Below are 24,801 nucleotides of genomic sequence, written 5' to 3' on the forward strand. Positions count from 1 at the left end.
GGAGGCGAATGAACACATATATTCAGAGAAAACACAATTTAAAGGACAATGTATGCAATATGTGGGTCATGCAGCCTGTGCCCCATGTCTGGACTTTTGAGAAGTGGTTCAGTTATACTAATAGCTTAAATGCTTACAGCGAACATGCTTCAAGTATAGTTATGTCATCAACCACAAGCTGGGTGCAAGGGGTTTTCTTGCTTAAATTAGAAGTGGTAAAATGTTTCCCAATGCTAAGCAATTTTTCCTGCAAAAATTAAAACCAAAATGTGGCTCACCTTACGTGTCATGCTGTGGAATCAAATGATAATAAATATTAAAAATAAACGATATTGATACCGGAGAAACTGACGGAAGCCAAGCACAGAGAGATGGACACAGGTTTCTTCAGGAAGGAAGAGATTCTTTATTGGATCACCGATCGGGACTCAGAGGGACTAGCGTCACCAAAATACCACAAGTTCTGAGCCCCGGACAATAGTGCAGGCTCCTTATATAGGCATATAACTCCTCCCATATTAAGCTCCACCCGCACATTCTCTTAACCAATCAACCCAAATAAGAATTAACTTCCTGTTTGACCGCATGGCTTGACCAGCACAATGGAGGAGGGGGAATACTATATCCTGTATTCTTGCACATGCTCCGTACACTACTGATCGTATCTTGCCTCGTGCAACCAACTGATCGATACGTCAGCATATGCACGTACACATGCCACGTGGTAATCTCGGCCTACTAAATTTATTTTTACCGAGATTCCACCACATTCCCCCCTTTGATGCCTCTTGATATTTTACAATTACTTGAGGCATCACATAACCTTAGTTTTGCTTACACCGCAAGTTACCTTGAACCAGACCAGACTTATCTTATGATGTGAATCTTCAACATTCATCTTCCTGCATTGGTTCTCCCTGATCTAGAGCCCTATATTTATATATCGCCATTATCTGTGCAGCAGCCTTCCTCTCTGCTATACTTCCTATCAGGCTTTGCACAGACCTGACTACTAAGGGGATAAGACACGGTAGGAGTAGACACAACAATAAGATCAGTAGGACTCCACCTACCACTGCCTTAAGCCCTCCAAACCACTCATACCAGCTACCAAACCAACTACTTGGATTGTACCCTTTCCATACCTGAGTAGGCACATGCGCTAGTTTAACCATATGGCTAGTAAGCTCCGCTATTGCTTGCCCTTCGTCATCTATTTGAAGACAGCAATTGCTTAGGTTAAACTTCCCACATACACCTCCCTCTACTGCCAAAAGGTAATCCAAGGCTAATCTATTCTGGTATACTGCTGTCCTCATCCTGGTATTATGTTTCACTAGGAGATTGAGCGCTTGTGATGTTTCATTGGTGATAATCTCAACCACCGCCTGTAACCTTATAATGCGGTTGAGCATATAAATAGGGGTTCTATAACCAAAGGTACCATCTTCTGCCCACGTGGCTGGCCCATAATAATCTATGATACGCTGGGGAGGCCATTCATTATCTTCCCAGGTACCTATCTCTAGGGGTCCCCTTTTCTTCCTATGATTCACATCATACACTTTAACACCTAAAGTCTCACCTGTTTCAATAGGTAACAAGAAGAAGGATGGTTTGAGCATACCCAACACACATGCCCCTTCCCAGTCCTGTGGCAACTCCGAATAGGCCTTCTTACCACAGATCCAGTACAAATTTGCTGGGGCTCTCCAGGTAGATGTGATGGATAAATCAAACCACACATCCTTTAAATTGGCGTATCTAGCAAACGGGTTAGATGGTTCTGAGACATTTGAAGCCGACCACCAAGTTGTATTTTTAGTATCATCATCATAAGCTTTTTGCCCTAGACAAGTTAATTCTCCTACAGAAGTATTATACATTATTCCTTTCCTTGCTATGCAAACATAACCTATGATGGAGGTTTTTAATCTCCACTCAGATTTACCTCTAACACTCAAATGATAATCGGCTTGTGCAGATATTAGTTGGTCAACTGCCTCAGAACCGGACATTACCTCCTTTGCTTCCCAAGGCCATTGGTCTCCCATGTTAGTACCTCCACACACATAGCAGTTGGTAACATTAAGACTACCTGCAATACTTTCAGCTAGATCGATGAACAGGTTTTTAGCATTATGGGGGATCTTATTATCTATACTCATCTCTTCATAAAAGGAATGGTATACTTGATGAGTCTGGGAGGATACCGTATCAGTCTCTATTCCTATAAACAATAATGTCCCAGGATCTAAACCCGTCCCGTATATCTGAAACCCAAATAAATTGCCATATTTGTCTAAGAACTTGTCGGGGTTATTTATAAGTATGTGGATGGGATTACATTCCATAGACTTACAATATGGGCTAGTCGGCAACTTAGTCACTATCATGTCTTTATCTACTGTCTGTCCCCAAGTCGCCCACCCCACACAAGACCAATATGGGCAAAAGTTATAGTCTTTATTTGGGCATCTAGGACTCACATATTTATTTTTACTACTGGGACAAATATATTTATCATTAGACCCATACGTCCTCTCCCATCTAAGATCCCCACATACATTCCACGGCTTTCTACCACTCGATATAGCTTTACACGCATCAAATAGCAGAACACCCGAAGAATGTACGGATTCTAACACCGTCTTATTAATTAGAGTCCCCTGAGGATCTCCATTCCTGAGAGTCAACCAAATTGTACGAGGTTGATACTCTGGACTGAAGCACTTAGGTTCTCCTACTCCTAAATGGCACACACTATAGTCTATATTTAGGTATCTACATCTTGATACCTCTCCTTTACACTCGTATTGTGAATGCCAGATTAGGGTTTGGGAAATATGGTTACCTGTTCTCGTAGTCTTAATGCATACCTCACAGCTAGGAGTGTCGGTACCTCTACCTTCCTGAATATAAAAACACATGTAAATAAACACAATCAAAAGCACATCTTTCGCCGTCATCCTCAGTCTTCGTCCGTGCGATGGAACCTCAGCTTCCAGGATGTGAGGGCTGCAGGGAATGGAGTTCTGCTCGTCTTCACAGGTGTCTCTTCGAGACTTTCCTGGCTTATACACTATGTGATGGTAAGCGGACAGGCTTTATTATGGCCTTCTCACTCACACCTGTAACAATAAAATTTGTAATCCACAATAATTCCTCGTTACTCCGACTGAGTAGTGCGTTTCAACCGGATCTTGCAGGGATTCTCTGGATCTGCTGTAACTTGCCAAGAATCAACTGCTGCTGGCTTAACCCTGGAGTGATGTATCCACGGAGTCACTTCGGCTACTTTTATCGCTGTAGGGGTAGACAAAAGAACAACATAAGGACCTCTCCACTTGGGCCCTAACGGTACATTATTCCACTCTTTAATCCACACTTGGTCTCCTGGATGATAACTATGAACTGGGGGATAAATATTCACAGGTAATCTATCTTGTACCCATTTCTGTACCTCCTCCATAGTCTTACCCAACTCTACAACCTGCTGCCGGGTAATTCCTTCTCCCAACTGACTCAAATCCCCCCTTAAGTTACCAAGTACGGGAGGTGGTCGCCCATACATAATTTCAAAAGGAGAGAGGCCCATCCTTCTGGTAGGGGTACTGCGGATTCGCAATAGAGCTATAGGTAAGAGAACGTTCCACTTAAGTTGGGTTTCCTGACACATTTTAGCCAACTGGTTCTTAATAGTTCTATTCATTCTCTCTACCTTACCAGAACTCTGGGGTCTATATGCAGTATGAAGCCTCCACTTTATACCAAGCATATGAGTCAGTTGTTGTAGGCATTGGTGAACAAAAGCTGGACCATTGTCCGATCCTATAGAACAGGGTAGTCCATATCGGGGTATTATTTCTCGTAGCAGGAATCTCACAACTTCTCCTGCTTTCTCTGTACGAGTAGGACATGCTTCTACCCAGCCTGAATAGGTGCACACAATTACCAGCAGGTAACGATGTCCACCCGATTTAGGCATCACTGTAAAGTCTATTTGTAGATCGGACATGGGGAGTCCCCCCATAAACTGGACTCCTGGTGGCTTTACTGGTCCTTGTCTTGCATTATTTTTAGCACATGTTACACATCTACGTACAATGGCCTGAGTCAAGTTGGACAATCTTGGTATGTAGAAATGTTTCCTGAGAGATTCTTCTGTACTGTCTCTCCCAGAATGTGTCCCGTTGTGATAATTTTGGACAATTTCTACTGCTAGTGATGCTGGTATGACTATTCTTCCATCTTCTAGCTGATACCACTTGTTCTCCAAATACTTTCCCGGTTCAGTCTTCAACCACTCTTCTTCTTGAGCTGTATAAACTGGAGTCCATTGAGACAGTGGGGTTGGTATTAGAGCAGCTATATGCCCCACATACTCCTGTCTTCCTGATTCAGCAGCACGCTTAGCTGCACTATCTGCCATCCGATTTCCCTTGGTTACATCACCATCTCCTCTCAGATGCGCTCGACAATGTATGATACCGACTTCTTTCGGCTCCCACACTGCTTCCAATAGTTGTAGGATTTCAGCTGCGTACTTGATTTCTTTGCCTTCTGAATTCAGTAGTCCTCTTTCTTTATACAAAGCTCCGTGGGCATGAGTGGTTAAAAACGCATACTTAGAGTCCGTATAGATATTCACTCTTAAACCTTCAGCCAATTGTAACGCTCGTGTTAGTGCTATTAATTCTGCCTTTTGTGCTGATGTTCCTTTTGCCAGTGGCCGAGCTTCTATCACCTTGTCTATTGTTGTTACTGCATATCCTGCATAGCGGATCCCTTCTTTCACATAACTACTGCCGTCGGTGTAATATTGAACATCGGGGTTCTGGATGGGAAAATCACGAAGATCTGGTCTACTTGAAAATACTTCATCCATTACTTCCAAACAATCATGTTGACTTTCAGTAGGTTGCGGCAAAAGGGTAGCTGGATTTAAGGTATTTACAGTCTCTAAATGCACTCTTGGATTTTCACACAACATTGCTTGATACTTGGTCATACGGCTATTACTAAACCAATGATTTCCTTTGTAATCCAACAACGTCTGTACTGCATGTGGGACTCGTACATAAAGTTCTTGACCCAGAGTGAGTTTATCGGCTTCAGCTACTAGCAGGGCGGCTGCAGCTACGGCTCTTAGACAAGGTGGAAGTCCGCTGGCCACTGCATCCAGTTGCTTAGACATGTAGGCAACAGGTCTTTGCCATGATCCCAAGTACTGTGTCAATACTCCCACAGCCATTCTTCTTTGCTCATGTACGTACAGGTAGAATGGTCGTGTGTGATCAGGTAGACCTAATGCTGGGGCACTCATCAAAGCCTTCTTCACATCTTCAAAAGCCGTTTGTTGTTCTTGAGTCCATAAGAAGGGGTCGTGCTCTGTACCTTTGATGGCTGCGTACAGAGGTTTTGCCAGTATCGCATAGCTGGGAATCCATATCCTACAGAAGCCCGCTGCCCCCAAGAATTCTCGCACTTGTCTTCTATTCTTGGGTATTGGTATTTGGCAGACAGCTTCTTTTCTCTCTGGCCCCATAATTCTTTGACCTTCAGAGATATGGAATCCCAGATACTTGACGGTCGGCAAACACAACTGAGCCTTCTTTCTGGACACCTTGTATCCTGCCTTCCAGAGAATGTGTAGTAGATCGTGCGTTGCTTGCTGACAGATTTCTTTTGTAACTGCTGCTATCAACAAGTCATCTACATACTGTAACAATACACACTCTCCTGGGATAGACTCGAAATCCAATAGATCTTGGCTTAGCGCTGAACCAAATAGGGTAGGTGAATTTTTAAACCCTTGGGGTAGTCTTGTCCAAGTCATTTGGCGTTTTGAGCCCGTTACAGCGTTCTCCCATTGGAAAGCAAAAATACATTGACTTTCTGCGGCAATTCGGAGGCAAAAGAAGGCATCTTTGAGATCTAAGACTGTGAAGTAAGTAGCCCCACCCGGAATTAAAGCAAGCAGGTTATATGGATTGGGTACAACTGGATGTATGCTAACAACCGCATCATTGACTGCTCTTAAGTCCTGCACAGGTCGATACTCATCTGTACCGGGCTTTTGAACAGGCAGCAATGGGGTGTTCCAGGGGGAAGTACAGAATTTTAGGATACCATACCGTATGAACTTATCCAGATAGGATTGGATGTTCTTCTTAGCCTTCTGTGGGATGTGGTATTGTCTTAGGCTCACTGGATAAACCCCAAGTTTCAGTTCAATTTTTATAGGTGGAATATTGCGGGCCAGTCCTGGTGGGTTGTTCTCTGCCCAAACTCCTGGTATGTTGAATAATGTCTCATCACTCCTAGGGTTTTGGCTAGTCAACACTGTATAAAGTCGCCACTCTTCTTCCTTTGGTACGGATAAAGTCATAATACCTGAAGGTCCATTAAACTTTAGAGATGTTGTTCCATTTGGTAGGAACGTAATCTGCGCTTGTAACTTTGATAGCATATCACGTCCCAGCAATTGGACTGGACATTCAGGCATATAAAGGAATTGGTGTTTTACTACGTGGCCTCCCAATGTACAGAGTCGACTTTTAAGAACCGGTTTTTCAGCACTTCTTCCAGTTGCTCCTATCACAGTAATAGTCCTTCCAGATGGAGGAGCAACTAGATTAGTCACCACTGAATGTTCAGCACCAGTGTCGATCATGAACGCACTCCTTTTCCCCCCTATTGATACATCGACCATAGGCTCCGCTCGACCAAGGGGGGGGATGGAGCCCGGTCGGTATCAATAGTCCTCCATGACCGTGTCAGCCAATCCTACGAAGTCCCTACCTTCTCTATCGCGGGACCTTTGCGCTGCTGGAATATACCTGTCTTCCCTAACACTTCCTCTGTTCCCATTACTCCCTCTATAACCATTACTCCCTCCGGGGCCTCCTCTACCTCTCGCTCTGCCTCTAAAGTTTCCATAACCTGTCCTAGGTCTGTCTCTCTCAGACTGTTCCCTTCGCGGGCACTCATTTCTCCAATGCCCTTCTTCCCTACAGTAAGCGCACTGATTTTTACTTAGAGGTTCCTCATTCCATCTACTATCGCCTCTATCTGGGCCCCGTCTATCTACGCCTGCGATCGCTACCGCTAGCATATCAGCCTTTTTACGCATCTTGCGCTCTTCCTCTTTCTTATTTTCTGTATCCCTGTTCATATAGACCTTATTTGCTACCTCCATTAGTTGGGTGATTGACATACCTGCAAACCCTTCTAACTTTTGTAGCTTGCGCTTAATATCTCCGTATGCTTGGCTGACAAAGGCGGAGTTAACCATTCGGGAATTGTCTGCGTCTTCCGGATTAAAGGGGGTATACAAGCGGTATGCCTCCAATAATCGGTCATAAAAGACACTGGGCGCTTCATCGCTTTTCTGGATCACCTCAACTGTCTTCGACATGTTAATGGCTTTCTTTCCTCCTGCTTTCATGCCAGCAATTATAGCGTCTCTATAGGCTCTGAGTTGAACCATGTCAGCACCATTTACGTTCCAATCGGGATCAGTGTTGGGATAATGTGTTGCGGCCCATGCTGCTGGATTAGCTTGGTTCAAAGCACGGGCTCTATCTTCTAATGCTTTAATGGCTGCTTGATTTATTCTTGTCCTTTCCTCATTGTTAAATAAAGTCATTAATAACTGCTGGCAATCAGCCCATGTCGGATTATGCGTCTGTACTATTGAGGTGAACAGATCAGTCATGGCTTGTGGTTTCTCAGTATACGAGGAATTATGGGTCTTCCAGTTTAAAAGGTCGGTTGTGGTAAATGGGACATATACGAAGACTGGGTCAGCGTGTGCCATTTGACCTGCGGCATCGATATAGGCTGACCCGGGATTTAGGCGAAGAGGCATCTGATAGTGCTTTAATTGTTGGGCACCAGTCAACTGTCGGGTTTGGATGGGGCTACGTAGAGAGGCGTCAGTCATGGGTTCCGGTCGGGGAGAGATAGGGTATGGGGATGTGGGAGGTTGGTTTTGGGAAAAGGTCGTAAATAAAACACTTCGGGTCGAGCTAGATGAAGCTTGACCGGAAGTCTGAAGTGGCGCCAAATCAGGATATTCGTTTCTAATGGGGGTGGGTTCTGGTTCCGGAAGGGGAGATTTAGTACGAGGGGGGGTGGATCCTGTACTGGAGGAGGAAGCGGAAGTGGATGGGGGTAATGAGGGGAGGGCTGCAGGACTTCCTGCGTTTGCGTCACTTCTTCTTAACGGAAAGTAAGGGGGCGGCAAAGGGATCTCGGACTCAGGGGGCGTGTCCAAAATGGGCCTAACACCAGTCCTAGTGGACGAACAAGTCCTAGCTACCATGAGGCGACACTGCTCCTCGTGGCATGTCTGGAGCCATTTTGGCGAGTCATTTACGGCCTGTCTCCAACAGTCAATATAAGGAAACTGGCCGTAAAGTTCAGGCCTACCTGATACAGCCACGTGTAAGCGCTGTACCAGAGTTGGATCCAAACTGCCACGTGGCGGCCATGCCGCAACCAAAGTAGGCCACTCCCTAGTACACAAAGTGACCAAACGTACAGGAGACATCTTTACCCCAAAATCACAAATTTTAAATCCCTTTTTAAAATTCTTCACCATACATCCTAAGGGATCCGGAATCGTTGACTGCGACGCACCCATACTTAACAATGGAACGTCGTCGACAACGAATACTATACACGCGTACTATTCAACAGTCACACCCGTTTCCTCTGGCAACAGCACCACGTGGTACGGTTACCAAGTGAAACGTACACAATAACAATAAACACTCAGGGAATTCCCGTACACACACAGCTGCTACACCAGTCACTATATAATCAATATTATGCCCTTTGGCGTAACTATACAGTCACCCACGCTATAATTCTCTATATACGAATTACCCGTCTATAACACACCCCAGTAACATCGTCTTTTACAAATAGCGGTTACAGTACGGTTAGCATAGGTCAAAGCACAAGTTAAGGTCACAATACAATTATTAGTGGTTATGGTGTTAAAACATGCAATTGACGACAATGATTAGTACTTATATACAGTATCAGTAAATATACAGGGTTATGGTACCGTGCACTATAATACAGCAACACACTATTAACACTCTCGCTAGACGGCTGAGCTCGCGCTATCTAACAAGATATACACTTTACTAAAACAATCGTTAACACATTTACAATTCCCAACTAAACTATTTGGCCAGTACCTTGAATGGACTACCTAAAAACAATCTACATACGTTTTGGTTAGCCACACTGCCCAATCACCACATATATAGCGAGCTAGAGAACCGAATTTACACAGACGCCTCTTAGTCGCACTATACAACGAGCTAGAGGACCGAATTTACACAGACGCCTCTTAGTCGTACTATCAAAAGTCTAGTGGGTTCCAAATTTACACGCCTTCCCACTTAGCCCAGATAGGATGAGAACTAGCGAACCGGATTTACACAGACGCCGCTTAGTCTCCCGGTCCCTCCGACCTAGCGAACAAAATATACACCCTAGAACGCTAGTCTAGACAAGACACCGGTGTCCGGCTAGGGCTTATTTTACACCAGAGCGCCCCGCCTGACTAACCAAATCAAACGGTCTGACTAAAGAGCGTTCGATCGAGCGGTGCGCCTTCGCTCCTTCCCTCCGACAGAGGGGGCAGATACACAGATTCAAAACCCCTTTGGGCCTACCGCACAATCGGTATACCCCTAGTGGGTCCTGCCGTCTAAAACAGCAGTTGTCTTACCTCCTCGTTCCTGAACCTGAGTTCACACTCATCGACGGGGACACCCCAGCACTTCTCACGTAGAGGCCGATGATCTCCTGGACAACAGACCAGTGGCGCCGAGACGAAGGGAGGTCCACGCAGAAGTTCAGGGGTGCAGCCGTAGAGAACGTGGGCAAAGATAGACCGTCTCACGCCTCTGCCTCTCAGCTACCGTTGAACGATGAGCTTCCCGGCCAATGCACCAAATGATACCGGAGAAACTGACGGAAGCCAAGCACAGAGAGATGGACACAGGTTTCTTCAGGAAGGAAGAGATTCTTTATTGGATCACCGATCGGGACTCAGAGGGACTAGCGTCACCAAAATACCACAAGTTCTGAGCCCCGGACAATAGTGCAGGCTCCTTATATAGGCATATAACTCCTCCCATATTAAGCTCCACCCGCACATTCTCTTAACCAATCAACCCAAATAAGAATTAACTTCCTGTTTGACCGCATGGCTTGACCAGCACAATGGAGGAGGGGGAATACTATATCCTGTATTCTTGCACATGCTCCGTACACTACTGATCGTATCTTGCCTCGTGCAACCAACTGATCGATACGTCAGCATATGCACGTACACATGCCACGTGGTAATCTCGGCCTACTAAATTTATTTTTACCGAGATTCCACCACATTATCTCATGTTCGGGCATAGTACATGTGGATAAGCAGTAAGAGTCTAACTCCACAATATAATAGTGTTAGCAATTGCCTAACTGCAGGCAGGAGTGGTTTCTCATAGTGTTCATTTGTATATATTAAGAGGTTATAACTAAATGGGGAAACTACTGACTTGGCAAGGTATCCAGAGAGTCATTGTAATTATTACAGAAAAAAACTTTTCGTGGATCATATCAGGCTTGTTCTACCCTTAAATGCAATCCAACCATGCATGCCTCTTCTGTGCATGACGTACAGCCACCTCATGCAATTAATTTGAAATATCCCTTTCTGTTACTGATATATGGTTGTCATATCTTTAGAGCACAAAAAGATGTCTATTTCTTTAGTCAAGCTAGCATCAGGTGTTGTCTTCTTTTTTTAATTTTTTTTATCTGTAAATTTCAAAGCCATGTGTATTCTTCTATATGCAGACATGGCTTAAAATTGCCCATCTTGATATCTCAAAATAATTGCACCTACACTTTGCAATAGACAACTGACCTTCAAATATATACAGTGTGTACAGATGAAAAAGAAATGATGGGAGCAAAGTAGCTGATCGGTAGTTACATGCATATTTTATTTTTACTGGAGAGTTCTTAGAACGTGTTTTCTGCATGTTTCTGCTATATCTGCATTTCTGTATGCATGTAAATTGACACATGCCTGTTGAACACAAATTGTAATATGGAAACTAAATGAACTACCTTGCAGCCAGATGGCTTATGGCTAAGTAAAGATAGAAGTCTATATTGAGCATAGTGGAAGTTTCCATGTGCTCACTGCATTTAAAATGTTGTTTTTGCATCTGTTTCAGTACACATGTCCAGGTGACCAGTTTTGATAACCAGTCACTAGTACGCACATCATGTGGCACTGAGGGCTTCAGAAATGCTAAGAAGAGCAGTACCGTAGCAGCTCAGACAGCAGGGATCTCAGCAGCAGCAGTAAGTTCTGTTTGAATGGTTTTGTTGTTGTGTTTTTTTTTTTTTTTTTAATGGAATTATTGTAAATGTTTCAATATTAATAGTAAATATAATATCCTGTCTGTATATCCTTTATTATCTATCCCAGGACGTACTTGAAAACCAGAGTTATCTGAATTTTCCTTTCCTGGTTAAATACGTTGTTGTTATATGTACGGATGTTTGAGACTGGACAGGTGACCGTAAAATAAGTGGAGTACTGCAAGGGCGGCAGTTACAAACCTTTTGTAATATTGCACACATATAGAAAATAGCCTGAAATCTGTAGTAAAGTACGTATAATGGTTCAGTAGAGCACAGAATTACTTCCAGTGTTTGCTTATGTCCCATGCTAGGGAAAAGGGGTTATATGTCACATCAGACACAAAAAACGTTTTTGTACAAGTGAGAGTCCATGCCCTATCCAAATAATTTTATTGATGATGTAAGTGCTGATTTGTCTAAAAGTAATGGCTCAAATATCCACTGGGTGGCAGCACACATCCAACCTAGTGACCGTTTTGAGATTTTAAGAAACCGTTTGCACCATGTATATTGGAGCTAAGCTCTGCATATTGAGGTTTTTTTTTGGTTTTTTTTTTTTCTGATGCATAGATTTCCCACTGTGACTAAGCAGCGCACAGATAGGTCACTTACATTTTAGTTTGGCAAATAAAACTAATTAGGGCAAGCCTTTGAAAATAAGCCCATAACCGTTTTCTTTGCACTATTACATAAAAAGCTGATATGACCTCTATGTTGTTCTTTGTTACTGAAATGATTATCTGCTGCTACTGATGATACTGTTTCACAAAGCATTTTTATTGGCAGCAGTATTTAAGAAAATAAAAAATAACAGGGATGACTGTCATTTGCAATAGACAAAGAGCGATTTACACAACAGTTTCTAACGAAGAGTTGCTCATTCAATAGTTTTACATGTTCTAAGCCTCAAAAAGATCTTAATGCTAGATATGTTATGTATGTGGTTATAGCATATTTCAGTACAGCAACCAGAATTTGAACTGGTTTCTTTTACAAACTTAACCAAATGGAGATGAAGACTTTTTACCCCCTAATCCCCACATAACAACCTACTATTTTTTTTATTTTTTATTATTCTTTATTTTTGATTGGATGGCAATGACATTTGGCATGATGGTACAGTAGAAACAAACAAGTTTAACACTTTTGCAGGAAATGTCATGAGTGGCAGCACATTTTTCTTTTCAGAGTAAGAGACTAAAGTTTTATAAACAGACTAGTTAGGGTAGTATAGTAGGCAATGTATGGTATGCCAGGCTATGGGTAGGTAGGAAAAAACACAGGGCCTCTGCTCAGTTACACATAAGAATGGACTAGGTAGCTGGAGCATGCAACCGTGGACAATGGAATGCTACTTATCAGAGTGGCTAGAGCACTGTTCTTCTATACTAACAAATAAATTATAGATTAGGATAAAAACAATGCTACAAAGCATACATGCCCTGTCGGTGGGTAGTTGTAAGGATTTGTGGCTCAACGGAGAAAGCACAGACTAGCTATATGCCTTGATTTGCATGCTAAACTAGGCTCTGTGAGGTTGAGCTGGTTTGGCTTTGGTGGGCAAGTGAGCCTCTAGTAGTATATAGTGGGAACCTATGTGGGAGACTCTCTGTGGAGTATGCTAAGCCAAGAGGAATACCCAGTGTGCTCCTACTCCGTGAGGAGTTAGTCACACAGAATTCTAGTAGTGGAACACACCGCTGTAGGTCGGGGTGCTCGAAGGTTGCTAGGATAATCTGTATCCCTGCACCTATTGCTGGTGCTAGGTGGGAACTCCATAGGGGCCCCGGTGGGTATCTCATTCTATACCCCTGTAAGTGAGCCGAGTGCCTACAGTGAGGACCCTTCCATTTGGGAACAGTGGGGAGGAAGAACATTTAAACCAGGTGATCGTCATGTTGGCAGCCATTGAGGCATGAGGTGGACACTTTAGGGGTACCAAGTAGGGTTATACAACTGAATTAAAGGGAGCATAAATTAAAGCATTTGAGAATAGTATATGTTGCTAAGTCTCCGCTTAGGTCGTGACCGCTGTGTAGGGTTCTGGTGTAGAGCCTTGTGGGAGACACTGAGTGATTCTTGCTGGATCCCAGGTACCAGATAGGTCGCCTCGGAGCGCAGATACATCCGCGAGAATGTTCTTTTGCAGGTCTGTCAGTAATGTTTTTAAGACCGCTATGGTTACCAGCTTTAAATCTGTTCCCACTTTAGTGGGTCTTGCCTTCAGGGCTGGAGCAGGCAAGAATTCTTCTTCGGCGTCCCCAGAGAACTCATCGTAGAAATCCGAGCAGCCGCCATGGAGAGCCGCCATATTTGGACCAACTAGCGCCGTGTGCTTGCCTCCACATGTCGCCTATTATCAGCCCCGGGGTAGACTTGTCCGATGCCGCTTTCTTTGTCTTGCGTCCCATGTGACTTAAGGAGTCCCCACTGACTTTTGGGGGTATTGGTGTGCAAATTAATAGTTGATTTCACCATTTTAGACACGGAGTTTCAGGCTCAGGCGACCGTTCAGTTCGGTGGTCAAGCTCCGCCCCAATACCCTATTTGTCTCAATCTTAGGACACAAAAATGCTTTAAAGATACACATTACATACTGCTATAATAATAAAACCTCTTTAAATGACGTCTTGATCATTCTTACCCTTCAGTAGCTGGCATTATAGCACTTATTCTTTTTTTATTTATTTTCTCTATGCTTTTTTTTTTTTATATACAAGACTGGTTTGCTTGCTGCAAGAGTGTTTATGGTGTTTTTTTGTTTTTTAACCCCCTTATCCTAAAACTGTGTTAAGAAGAAGAAAAAATCTCCGGTAAATTTAAATGAATAGTTTTATTTGTATGACCGTTCCAAAACTACAGGTTTTAAACAAGTTGCTATTCAGAAATTCAGTGATGCTTTTGAATAGCATCTTGCTCAATTCACTGGTATCAGATTATGCACTTCAACTGTAGGGATAATTGTAGGACTAAACATTAAAAATGTGAAAATTATTAGAAAATACAATGTTATTAATATTAATGTGGCAGTATGAAGTATCATTGGACCACTCCCACAATTTTGATATAAAGAGATACCTACTATTTTATCTCTGGTCATAAATTCTTGAAGTTCAACTTAATTTTATAGTTCGATACAATACAACATACAATAATTAGATTACGTAAAAATAACAATCTATGCGATAGTAACATAATCAGTGATCATACAACATGTAACAAAGAAAACTGCTTCAAACATCATAATATAATTTCCAGAATAGACGATGAAATCTGGATAATGAGCACTGTAGTTACTGGCTCAAATAATTTCACCAATTAATGCAGTTACTAAACCTAATATATCGCATTAACATTTAATATTCTTCATCATAATGAGAGGAAGTCTCAGAAGAAATTGTCGTTGTATAAGTCCTTTCTTAAGAATACAACAATTATGTATTGTAAGCATAAAATGAATGAACAATACAATGCAAGAAAAAAGATTAAATAAGGAAGGGTAACTATCAAAGGAGTAGAAAAACACACTGAAGGTAATGATTAATGCCATGTTCTCTGTATTATTAAAGACTTTATCCTACTAGTTTTGTATGGCTGATATTTATCATTAGTAAAATCTAGATAGAAGTCTAATTTTTACAATTTTGTTTGACTGCATATTTTTGTACAGATTTTTGTACGCAGATCAATTTGGGGCTTGCTTTGCATTTTCTATTTACAGTGTGCCCAGTTTTTTTTTTTATTTATTTATTTTTTGCTTTCTAAAGGAGGCACCATAAAATACTGAAAACCTAACAAACAAAACCACAACAAAAAACGAATTTTTTTTTTTTTTTGTACTTTTCATTGTATAATTCTTTTTTTGTCTTCACTTCAAGGTTTTTTTTACATTTATTTTTATGTATCTTTTCTCCGATAATGGTCTTTGATTTGAATTACACGGAGTGGCACGCGTTCATCAGAACTGTTTTTTTTAATTTTGAAGTGAAGTAATTATAATGTATCTGTTAAATTATTCTTCTCCTTCTCCCGGAATAGCCACCCATATCACATACATAACCCCATATCACATACAGTCCAGACTCTGCCTTTTGACACCATTAAATAATAATAATGCTAGCGTACATTTTATACATCCCTATTTTGCATGATGTCCCTACATTGACAAAGTCCTTGTTCTGTGTTGGTCCATTGTCGTGCACTGCACAGAATGTTTGTCAGAGATGGACACAATCCACCATCCTAGTGAGCCTCCACAAATAGTCTTTACGTTTGCAACCTTCTACCAAATAAACCCTTATTTAGTTTGTCCCCCTCCCATTGCATGTTCAAAATCACCCTTTTAATCATGCCCTTGAAACTTTCCCCAGTGCTGTGAATTACTCCTTACTCTCAGGCACAAACTGCTCCATTATCACTATGCTCGCTACAACAACTTAATTTACCCAATTACCTTTTCAGTACCTAGATCTCCTTTATCCATTCGCCATCCACTCACCCACTACAATTTAAGTGTCATTCTCACTCTAGAGTGCAATGTGATTACCTTCACCTTATACCATTTCTAATACATTTACATGGCTTTCATGTACATAACCGTTATTTTCGAAATGCCACATAGATATTAAGACCTTTGCCTTTTTTACATCCATTTCAACCTACTTCTACTCCATTCCCTATTTCATTAGATTTGGAAGTAGAGCTGGTTCTCTTCTACATTACTCCTTCACACAAACTAATTAGTTCACCTTATTTGAATTACCTAACTTTGAAACTCAGTTCTCTTTAATTTCCTTTGCTCTTCTTATCACCATCAAATACCATCCCCAAAGTAAAGTATTTATTTCTTAAAATAATTTTGTCTGACCACTTTCCCCTTACTAACTCACTTTATTTTGGCCTTTCGCCTCCCTATATCACCTTGTGTCATCACGATTTTAAGACACAGTGATTACTCTTTTTCTCTCTCAAAATAACATATGCTTAATGAAGTGATTTTGGTATATAGATCATGCCCCTGCAGTCCCACTACTCAATTCTGTCATTTAGGAGTTAAATCACTTTGTTTATGCAGCCATAGCTACACCCCACTGCATGTAACATGTACAGCCTTCCTAAACACTTCCTGTAAAAAGTCATCTAATGTTTAAACTTCCTTTATTGCATAGTCTGTATAATTTAGAATTTCTTTTCTCCTGCTTTGTTTTTTTCTTTTTTTTTTTGCTCATCTCACTGACATGAGAGAAATACCATCATGCAAAGTTGGTACAAAGATACAAACATAATTCAGGATTCATGAGTAAATATTTACAGGAAACGTACAGTTGGAGGTGACTTTTTTTAGTTAAATAGAGATGCCTGGGCTTGTGTATAATAGGTGAAACTGTAAGCAGCCAATGCAAGGATGAACTAAATGTCGTCTCAATTTTATGGCATTAAAATGATCTATTCTCTTACTGTTTACTCTAGGTATACCGGTGCAAATGAGTGTAGGCAATGAGGCCAATAATAAAATTGAAAATAAATCCAAAGCAAACTAATTGAGATCAGGCTAGTGTGCATTATGCGTTTATGCTGGGCTATCATCCAGGCTTAGACAAATTAGAGGCTAACTGTTGGAACATAGGATAATGGATCGGAATCCTCATGTAGGTTTACGCCTTTAGGCATAGCCAACAAGAGCAAATATTTGCCACTGATACAGAGGCATGGAGGAGGAACTTGGCAAAAATAGACACTTGTAGCCTTCGTCAAAGATCAGGAGACTTTTGTGTAAGTCAGACATTTTAGAATGTGTAAGAGAAGATAAAATTAAACATCATAAAGTATGGCAACACCACTCTGGCACTTGGAAAGTCATAGGGAGCCTCAGATTGTAGGTGTCCGGGACATAAGAAGTGACCTTCACCAGTTCTCATTTATGCGATGTTGCGGGGGTACGGCGTTGGCCAGGCCTGGCTATGGAATCTTGCGGTAGGCCAGGGTCTCCAGTAGAGTGGCCGCTTCTACCAGATCATGGACGAAGTGTATCCTTGCAGGACCTGAAGCTGTAGGGTTTCCTCAATGAAATCAGCATAAAATATAAGGCAAAGTTCTTTTCACCGCTGCCACCTTGTCCCGGTTACATGTAACATGCACCACCAGGTCCCTAGTGGTGGATTCAGGGGCTTATGGACGCTGAAGGCCGCATCGATACTGACATTCTTGTTTGGGAGTCAGCAAGGCCCCTATCAGTCTCCACACAAGATGCAGGAGCTCTGCTGGTAAGATTTCATCAGGTATGCCTCGTACCTTGAGGGTGCTGCGGCGCCGTGTGTCTTCAAGCAGCGCGAAGCATTGTTTAAAGGTGTGTTGCTGCTTCTGGAAGCTCTGCACTTCGGTATCTGCGGTGAGCTTTTGGGACCGCTGCACAGATGCCACGGTCCGTAGACGACTCACGAGTCCTTTAGGGTCAGAGCGAAGAGTAGCCACATCTTTCTGTATAGTTTTCTGGAGGTTGGAGAGTAGCTATTTCAGAGTGGCTGTGGTCACAAGTTGGGAGTGATCACCCTAAGCAGCTGTTTGGGGTTGTGTAAGAGGCGGCAAGATCGCATTTCTCCTGTTAATCAGTAGGTCCTCTGAGGAGTCAGAGAAGTCGTTGATGTCAGCGGTCATCTTGGGCCCACACGTGCCATGCGCTTGCCTCAGCAGATCTTCGATATTCATACCCGTTCTGAGCGTGTTGGGGTTTGTTTTGGTCTTACAACCCATTGTATGTGTGTACCTTCACCTCCGTTTTCGGGTCGGAAGACTGCTCTCAAAGTCAGAATTATAGCAAGATGTTACAAGGCCAATACAGTGAGCATCCTCCTGTGGCAGCTGCTTGGCTCCGCCTGTCTCCTGCACTTTTTTAATAGCCTTTTGGAACCTGCAGGAACCTACTCTTTGTAATTTGTTCAATTTACAGAGCAGGAGAGAATTTCTAAAGCAAGTTAACATATGAAACGTGTGGTGTGGGTTTTGTTTTTGTTTTGTTTTTCATGCAGGCTGTGCGAGTCACTGCCAGGAGAGCGTGTGGCTAGGGCTGCATAAACCGAAACAAAGGTGACTTAACTTCTAAAAAGCAGAGAATTTGAGATTACAGGGGCATGATTTATATACTTGAACTGCTTCATTCAGCTAAAGTTATTTTGGTGACTATAGTGTCCCTTTAATCTAGCTCTTTCCTGTGACCGAGTTCACTGGCTGCAAATTCTAAAGCCTAATTTTCTGAAGGGTTTAAGAGGATTCTCCTCTCAATAAGGTTAATTAATTCATCTGTGTTAAACTAAAGTAAATTGTGTTCATGGAATCGTCAGTCTGGAAGTACTGGGGTACGACTACACTAAAGATAAAGTGCAGTGTACCCAAAAGGGAAGAGAGATTTTCTGCAGCCTATTTAACTACACAAACATAAACGTAAAAAAACCCAAAAAACTACTGTACTATACCATGGTAGTATCAGTTGTAAGAAGTAGCTGTGGAGTAGATTGTTGTAGGCAAATGATTTACACATAGTTATTGATGCTTTCCTAAAGTAGTAGAGACTTTTAATGGACTGGAGATTAGGGCTCACTGTGACTAAGTGTGAATGTGCCATCCCTTTAGATCCATTTGAAAATAGACTATTTCTGTATATGGATGAATATGGGCTAACATAATGCTTGGGTACATATGTCAATCAAATATTGCTCAGTTAGAAATATGGAGCCTAAAGTGCCCCAAGAAGACCTATCCTCAAACCATTACACCACAAGCCAGTTCTGTTCAAACCTGGTAGGATGGAATCATGCAGTTGGTTACTCTACCAAAATCAAAAACGAGAACAGCACACACCTTATGAAACAACCACCACTATGGTGTCACATGAACCAAGGAGACTACCAGTCCCTTGAAGTATATCAAATGAAGAACATAAATGCATGGGTACCCAGGATATATTCAGTTTCCAGACTTTATTGAAGTGGAATGGTATATTGCGCATTGACACATCCTGTTTTGTGCCCGGACATCTACGTTCTACATAACCTCATCCTACTACCTGTATGTTTCAACAGAAATTGAGAAAAATCCATCCACGTAATGTTACTGTTATCAGTCTTCCGGTTCTGGAGAACACATGCCCTCTAACTATATGTTTCTGTTCATATCGGATGGGATTGTAACCTACTATTCTGCTGGTGTAGTCAATCTGCTTTATGGTTTGATGTTTAAAAAGGCATTTATAAAGTATAAAGATGAGCACCACTTCAACTTTATTCAGCAAAAGATGAAAAAAATTACGAATTGCAAAGTAACCAAACAATAGTGGCAAAGATTCACCAAACATTACTGCATATAGCAAATGCAACATTCAGTCTATCAGAGACATTTGCCACCCAGCCTCCTTCCTATAGTTTTGAAATACTACATGTGTGTGTTTTATGAACTTGAATTGGGAATATGCTATTTTAAAGATGTGTACGCTATCTGACCTCATATTGAAATTATTAATCGACATTAGAAGGGGGGAAAAAAATACACACCACAAGCCTTGTCACAATCAAACTGAGTTGACAGTTTTTTTTTATGAGCTCGCCAATCCTTGAAAATAGTATGGTCATTTTTATTTTCTCCTTATTTTCCAAAGTGTTGAAATTTGCCCTATCTGACAGCTCTGTATTTTATAGTCCTTTATCTCCACGGGAGCTGACATATAGGCAGCCTCCTAAGTAGTCAAAGTCTGAATGTGCAGTGAAACAGTCACACTGTAGCCTTGTCCTCTCAACATTCTTCGCATCAACCTGCATTACCTTGCATTGCAGTCCAAGACTGTTTATTTCAATGGGGGAAGAGAGGTTTTTGAAAGAGTAAAAAAAAAAAAAATGTTCATCTTCACATACCGTAGGAGGTGAGCGAGACAGACCTTTTATTTTTTAGACGTAATTTTAAGAGCATACATTTTTCAACTTGCTGGTCAGTTGGAGTTCTATTAAAAAGCATTTTCTGCTTATAGATTAGGCACTGGCTGTTCCATTTATTCAAGTTGATACCCCTGTGGTTTAATTCGTAAGCCATGATTTTTCCTTTGCAATTTTCTCTCTGCTTCCCACTCTGTATTTGTTATATAATTGTTTATTTCTGGATGGGCCAGGATGGGTATTTCCTCGATTCTACGTGGCAATATGTCAATCAAATGATGTCTTCTTGATTTTGTTTATTCCTATGTGTATTATCATCTGTTTTAATGCAATCTCTTTTGTGGGATAAAGTTCGAATTATAATATGCTCCTTAAAGCATACAAAAAATAGATGGAGGATGCAAAGGTGAACATAAAGGAATAAAGCACTGGACAGAACCAGATCCTAAATCCTAATTGAAATATATAAAACTTAACATTTAATCAGTAAGATGAAAAGTCCATGGAATGGACTAAAAGGAACAAGACTGACCCCAGACTAAATAAATAAAAAATGTTCAAAGAAAAAAACGATACACAAAAGAATAAATATATTTGCTAAAATAGCCCACTGAAACAGGTGTAGACTGACACCTTCATATGCTCTTGTAAAAACACAAGACACCTGGTATCTGGATGGAGGTGTCAGATCTCAATAGTTTGGTGCAGAGATTAATGCAAAAGCACACTCTAATAACTAGTAAATAAATGTGGACTGCTGTTTAAATAGTCCTGCAAGCAGTTAAATATAAATGTGAAAGATGGCTAACAAGGCAGAATAATCGCAATGTCGCTGCCCCAATATCTGGACAGGTGTGCAGAGTTACCAGCTAATGTGCAGGATGACCACGAGTATCTCTGACCTATCTGCTGCAGTGCTGCATTAAATGAGCATTTTCAAATGAAATAACAGTGCTTATGGTAAAGTAGTTGCAGAATGATGTTGACAATCTAGACACTGTGTTGCAATTGACACAGTCACAGCAGTGTCACAATGGTAATTTTACAAACCTAGGGGAATGATGAAAGAGGGGGAAAGTCTGTGGGAGCAGAGAAGGGGAATGTACCAGAAATCTGCTTTCTCGCCCTATATGTGCCTTCAAGGGCACCTCTTACCCCAGTAAAGATTAGCCCTATACTGGCCAATGTAATCGGTAAAACCAAGTACTAGATGATAATCAATAAGCGCACGGTAGTATTGTGTAGACAAGATGCTGGTTAGAGCGAGCTTGTCCCCTGCAACAGATTTCTGCTAAGGATAGCGTTACTTAACTGCCTGGTATTCGTTTTAAGATAGATGGCTAAAAGAAGCAAAACTTCCCCTGAGGCTGTTTCCTACAACCGATTTCTGCTAGGGATGCCGTCACAGAAATATCTCTATCATTCAACTGCCTGGTAACCGTTTTAGGATAAATAGAAGCATCATCAGATGAGCTAAAAAAAAAACTTGCATCAGGGGTAGCTTTTTTTTTTTCTTTGTACATTTTTTTTTTTTTTTTTTAAGTCTATTTATTTTGTCTGTGGTCAGTCTTGTTCCTTTTAGTCCATTCCACTGACTTTTTATCTTACTGATTACATGTTAAGTTTTATATATATCAATTAGGATTAAGGATCTGGTTCTGTCCATTGCTTTATTCCTTTCTGTTCACCTTTGCATCCTCCATCTCTTTCTTTTTTGGACATTTACACCGGGGTTAGCCCCCACTAAGAGGGTATGCAACTCTAGGCTCCACTTGTTCTTTTCTTGTTTTTAATCTCATTAAAGCATATATCCGCATGTAGTAATTGGTGCATGTTCTGCGTTCAACTGTATTATTTAATATGCTGAGTTTCCATTACATTAATGTTTTACAATATATTATTTACAGAAAGCCATTACTAAAGGTGTGTCTCATGTGAGAGTTATTGTAAAAGGCTTGGGACCCGGAAGACTGGTGAGTACATAAAAAGGTTTTTATCATTCCGTTTATATTCGTAGTTTGTAATATGTATTGTATGTTGTAGTTCTGTTTAATATTAAATGACCAGTCTAAGCACCATAGCCACTATGTATGTAGTTGTTATAGTACTATTACGCCATAGGTGTCTTCTGCCTTGCACCTGCTTGTCAGAATTGACAATTTGATAATTCCTCCAATTTCATCCATATTTGAATGGCACCGATTGGCATAGAGAATCACCTGACATGCTTAGCCAATCAAAGCTTTCCAAATATGTATTAAATTGACAGTAATACTGAAAGAGAACATCCTCATTATCAATTCTTGCAAGTGCGGTTCGGAACACTGTTTCAGATCTCTTAATTTTGGTATAAAAAAAAACCTCAAGAATCCGGAGACGATGCCTACAGCCTATTAGCACTATACCCATTACATTGGCATAGGGTTAAAGCGGCACTGTCATGCCGAATTCCGTTTTTTTTTTAACCCCCCTCCCGCCTCAACTACATCCAATCGACCCCCTAGTCATCCCCAAATGCCCCTATGCCCCCCACATTACCTATTTTTTATTCTTTATTTTCTGCCCCGATCTATATTCAGGGCGCCGCCATCTTTGTGTGGGTATGAGAAGTCCCTGTGGGACACGTCATCTACCCACACTACACAGACTGTGAGATTCCCGCACATGCCCAGTGAAACATCTGGACATGCGAACGGGAATTTCACCTATTCATTCATTCATCAGACAGACGAATGAATGAATAGAAAAAATCAGACGAACAAACTAACACTGTGTATCAGTGTTCGTTTGTTTGTTCGGTTTATTACAAGGAGGGAGCTACCGGCGTGCAGCTCCCTCCTTGCAATATGTAAAGACAGAAGCGGTGGGGAGCAGTGCTCCCCACCACTTCATTAGCCCCCCAGGTCCCCCCCTCACTCTATGGGGGTCAATATGACCCCCATAATAGCACAAGGGAGATTCAAATCTCCCCAATGCCCCTACTCGCTATATCGCGAGTAGGGGCATGTCCACTAAACAGTGAGCAGCCTGTGGCTGCTCACTGTAAAAAAAAAAAAAAAAAGGGTAATAAGGGGGGGACGGGGGACCTACTGTCCTCCCCCGCCGGCCCCCACCCCTGGACGGCGGGTGGGGGCCATAATGGGAATGAGGGGGGACCTACTGTCCTCCCCTCAGGCCCCCACCCCTGGGCGGCGGGTGGGGGCCATAATAGTAATAATGGGGGGGGGGGACCTACTGTCCTCCACCCCCCGGCCCCCACCCCTGGGCGGCGGGTGGGGGCCATAATAGTAATAAGGGGGGGGACGGGACCTACTGTCCTCCCCCCCCGGCCCCCACCCCTGGGCGGCGGGTGGGGGCCATAACAGTAACAAGGGGGGGGGACCTACTGTCCTCCCCCCCGGCCCCCACCCCTGGGCGGCGGGTGGGGGCCATAATAGTAATAAGGGGGGGGGGGGGGATCTACTGTCCTCCCCCCCCCCCCGGCCCCCACCCCTGGGCGGCGGGTGGGGGCACTAAGTAAATTCCCCCCCCCCCCCCCATCAAGGTGACTAGGGGTGCCCAAGGCCCTAGTCACCCACCCCCCACCCAAATAAAAAAATGCCCCTACCTACCCCCCTCACCCTAAAAAATAGTGAGGGGGGAATAAAATTGCTAACCTGTAAAGTAAAATTAAACTTACCATTCGACGTCTTCTTTTTTCTAAAATCTTCATTTTTCAGCCCCAAAAAAGGCCAAATAAAAAACCATCATAGCCGTCGAACTAAAAATAAAATAAAAAACCCGAGCGCAAAAAAAAAAAACCCGACGAAAAAGAAAAAACCCGAGCGCACAAAAAAAATAATCCATCTTCACCCATGGAGGGCTCCGCGCAGACTGAGCTCCGCAGGGCTGGGCAAGGCTTATAAAGCCTTGCCCCGCCCTGCAATTAGCCTAAGAACACTCTGATTGGTGGGTTTAAGCCAATCAGAGTGCTCTTTGTCATTTTACAAGCGTGGGAAAGTTCTTTGGAATTTTCCCACGCTTGTAAAATTACACAGAGCACTGTGATTGGATGGCTTGAAATCCATCCAATCACAGTGCTCTGTGTCATTTTACAAGCGTGGGAAAATTCCAAAGAACTTTCCCACGCTTGTAAAATGACACAGAGCACTGTGATTGGATGGATTTCAAGCCATCCAATCACAGTGCTCTGTGTCATTTTACAAGCGTGGGAAAATTCCAAAGAATTTTCCCACGCTTGTAAAATGACACAGAGCACTGTGATTGGATGGATTTCAAGCCATCCAATCACAGTGCTCTGTGTCATTTTACAAGCGTGGGAAAGTTCCAAAGAATTTTCCCACGCTTGTAAAATGACACAGAGCACTGTGATTGGATGGATTTCAAGCCATCCAATCACAGTGCTCTGTGTAATTTTACAAGCGTG

General features: G+C 42.2%; 1 protein-coding gene across 1 annotated transcript in view; it reads left to right on the forward strand.

The window, feature by feature from the left end:
• MRPS11 (mitochondrial ribosomal protein S11) overlaps window positions 1-24,801 on the forward strand; it is a 37,540-nt gene that overhangs the window by 6,192 nt on the left and 6,547 nt on the right. The window contains exons 4-5 of the mRNA XM_063445632.1: window positions 11,265-11,394; window positions 22,283-22,348. Of these exons, the coding sequence (XP_063301702.1) occupies window positions 11,265-11,394; window positions 22,283-22,348 (196 nt within the window). The remainder of the gene's footprint in view (window positions 1-11,264; window positions 11,395-22,282; window positions 22,349-24,801) is intronic.

The sequence above is a fragment of the Pelobates fuscus genome, chromosome 3 (assembly GCF_036172605.1).
Source record: "Pelobates fuscus isolate aPelFus1 chromosome 3, aPelFus1.pri, whole genome shotgun sequence".
Taxonomy (NCBI): domain Eukaryota; kingdom Metazoa; phylum Chordata; class Amphibia; order Anura; family Pelobatidae; genus Pelobates; species Pelobates fuscus.